This window comes from Propithecus coquereli, unplaced genomic scaffold (assembly GCF_000956105.1).
Source record: "Propithecus coquereli isolate 6110/MARCELLA unplaced genomic scaffold, Pcoq_1.0 Scaffold116, whole genome shotgun sequence".
NCBI lineage: Eukaryota > Metazoa > Chordata > Mammalia > Primates > Indriidae > Propithecus > Propithecus coquereli.
Genome location: NW_012135636.1, coordinates 4,396,781 through 4,398,326, shown reverse-complemented (window position 1 = coordinate 4,398,326; position 1,546 = coordinate 4,396,781). Strand labels below are relative to the sequence as shown.

At 33.4% G+C, this 1,546-nt stretch overlaps 1 protein-coding gene across 1 annotated transcript in view; it reads left to right on the top strand.

Moving 5' to 3' along the window:
* Window positions 1-1,546, top strand: part of TRAPPC6B (trafficking protein particle complex 6B) — a 19,340-nt gene that overhangs the window by 6,816 nt on the left and 10,978 nt on the right. Inside the window, exon 3 of the mRNA XM_012658324.1 lies at window positions 327-444. Within this exon, the coding sequence (XP_012513778.1) occupies window positions 327-444 (118 nt within the window). The remainder of the gene's footprint in view (window positions 1-326; window positions 445-1,546) is intronic.

Sequence of the window (1,546 nt, the reverse complement as noted above, 5' to 3'; positions counted from 1 at the left end):
CCCGCCTCGGCCTCCCAGAGTGCTAGGATTACAGGCCTGAGCCACCACGCCCGGCCAGCTCTTTTATTTTTTTAATGTGCTAGAATGAATTATACCCAAAATTTTGGCTATGCTGTTAGACTAATATACTATTAGACTAATTTAGGTTCCATCATATAACAAAATGTGAATTCATTGACATAGGATCTACTTTGCTTGGTGCTTACCACTTTATGACTGTCAATAAATGTTCAGTGTTGTTCTGGCATTTGGAAATTAGTTAATAATTTGCCCCTCTTGCTTTCTTTGGAGAAAAATGCTATATTACTTCTAGGTGATCTTTTTAGGTTTACAAAAGATACTGCAAGATTTAAGGATGAGTTAGATATCATGAAGTTTATTTGTAAAGATTTTTGGACTACAGTATTCAAGAAACAAATCGACAATCTAAGGACAAATCATCAGGTATTTGAATAAATTAAGGCCTGTCTTTTAAGTCCTTTAACTTAATATGAATGTCCCATTTTAGTGATTTACTTACTTAAAACTTAAAATAATTTCTGGTTGATTTGGAATGTTTCTTTATGTTATTAATAAGTCATTAGTTTTTTCTCTATCAGGGTAAAGTGAATAAAGACAAAAGGACAGTTAACGGTAATGATAGCTGTTCCTTTTCCCCAATTATATAAGTTATGTTAAATTTTAAAAAGTAGTAAATGTCAGAATGATACAGGTTTCAGAACTTGGTTCCTTAGTTATTATTATTTAGTTGTCTTAATATGCAGAACCACAAATCTATCGTATTTATGTCTTTAATTTCTAAGGTCTAATTTATAAAGTATTTTTTACTCTTAAATAACTTGCATTATTATGTCATTTTCTAGTCTAATGTTTTGTTACTACAAAATTAGTAGATTGCATAGAAAACTATGTATTTAAATAGATTGATTTTAAAAACTATGCATTTAAATAGATTGATTTTATTTTATAAACCTCGAGGAAATACTTAGAGTGGATTTGGCATTTTTAGCAGAAGGGTGGCGGGGGGGAGCGCAGGGTCTCACTTTATTCCCTGGGCTAGAGTGCAGTGGCGTCATCATAGCTCACTGCATCCTCAAACACCTGGGCTTAAGCAATCTCCTGCCCCAACTTCCCAAGTAGCTGAGATTACAGGTGTGTACCACCATGCCCTGCTGATTTTTCTATTTTTTTGTAGAGACAGGGTCTTGCTATGTTGCTCAGTTTAGTCTTGAACTACTGGCTTCAAGCTGTACTCCCTCCTTGGCCTCCCAAAGTGTTAGGATTATAGGCGTGAGCCACCTCACCTGGCCAGATTTGGCATTTTGATTAAGTAAAAAATTAAAATATTTATAATGTTTCTGACACTACCAATAGAATTCATTTTTCATATAATAATATCAACTTTAGCTTGGAATTACTTGAAATGCTAATGATAAAAAGTGACTCTGATTATTGACTTTCTAGACATGACTTAATTGTACATAACAGCTAATTTCACATGGGCATGTATTAATGATTTTTTTGCCATAGAGTGTGAGTATTTTAA